The sequence below is a fragment of the Penaeus monodon genome, chromosome 25 (assembly GCF_015228065.2).
Source record: "Penaeus monodon isolate SGIC_2016 chromosome 25, NSTDA_Pmon_1, whole genome shotgun sequence".
NCBI classification, from domain to species: Eukaryota; Metazoa; Arthropoda; class Malacostraca; order Decapoda; family Penaeidae; genus Penaeus; species Penaeus monodon.
The window spans coordinates 10286225-10286458 of NC_051410.1; the positions used below are offsets into that span (position 1 = coordinate 10286225).

Consider the following 234-nt stretch of genomic DNA (forward strand, 5'->3'; position numbering starts at 1 on the left):
ATGGAATCGTGGCACAGTACTAAAGTTTCTCAAAGATGTATAAATGAAAAAAGGTGTCACAAGAACGTCAACAATAGTGAAGGAAGATCGAATCTGGCACGATGATGTTGACTTGTTTACTCACCCCGACACACAGCCGCAGCAACACGACGGCAACTGAGGGGAGAAAAGAGCACATTGGATTAATTACAGTCATTCAGTATTGGTTTATGATACAGTTATAACCCGTTTGAG

The 234-nt window shown here is 41.5% G+C and overlaps 1 protein-coding gene across 1 annotated transcript in view; it reads right to left on the reverse strand.

The window, feature by feature from the left end:
* LOC119589537 (uncharacterized PE-PGRS family protein PE_PGRS54-like) overlaps positions 1 to 234 on the reverse strand; it is a 34021-nt gene that overhangs the window by 7738 nt on the left and 26049 nt on the right. Inside the window, exon 3 of the mRNA XM_037938138.1 lies at positions 125 to 156. Coding sequence (XP_037794066.1) covers positions 125 to 156 — 32 coding nt within the window. The remainder of the gene's footprint in view (positions 1 to 124; positions 157 to 234) is intronic.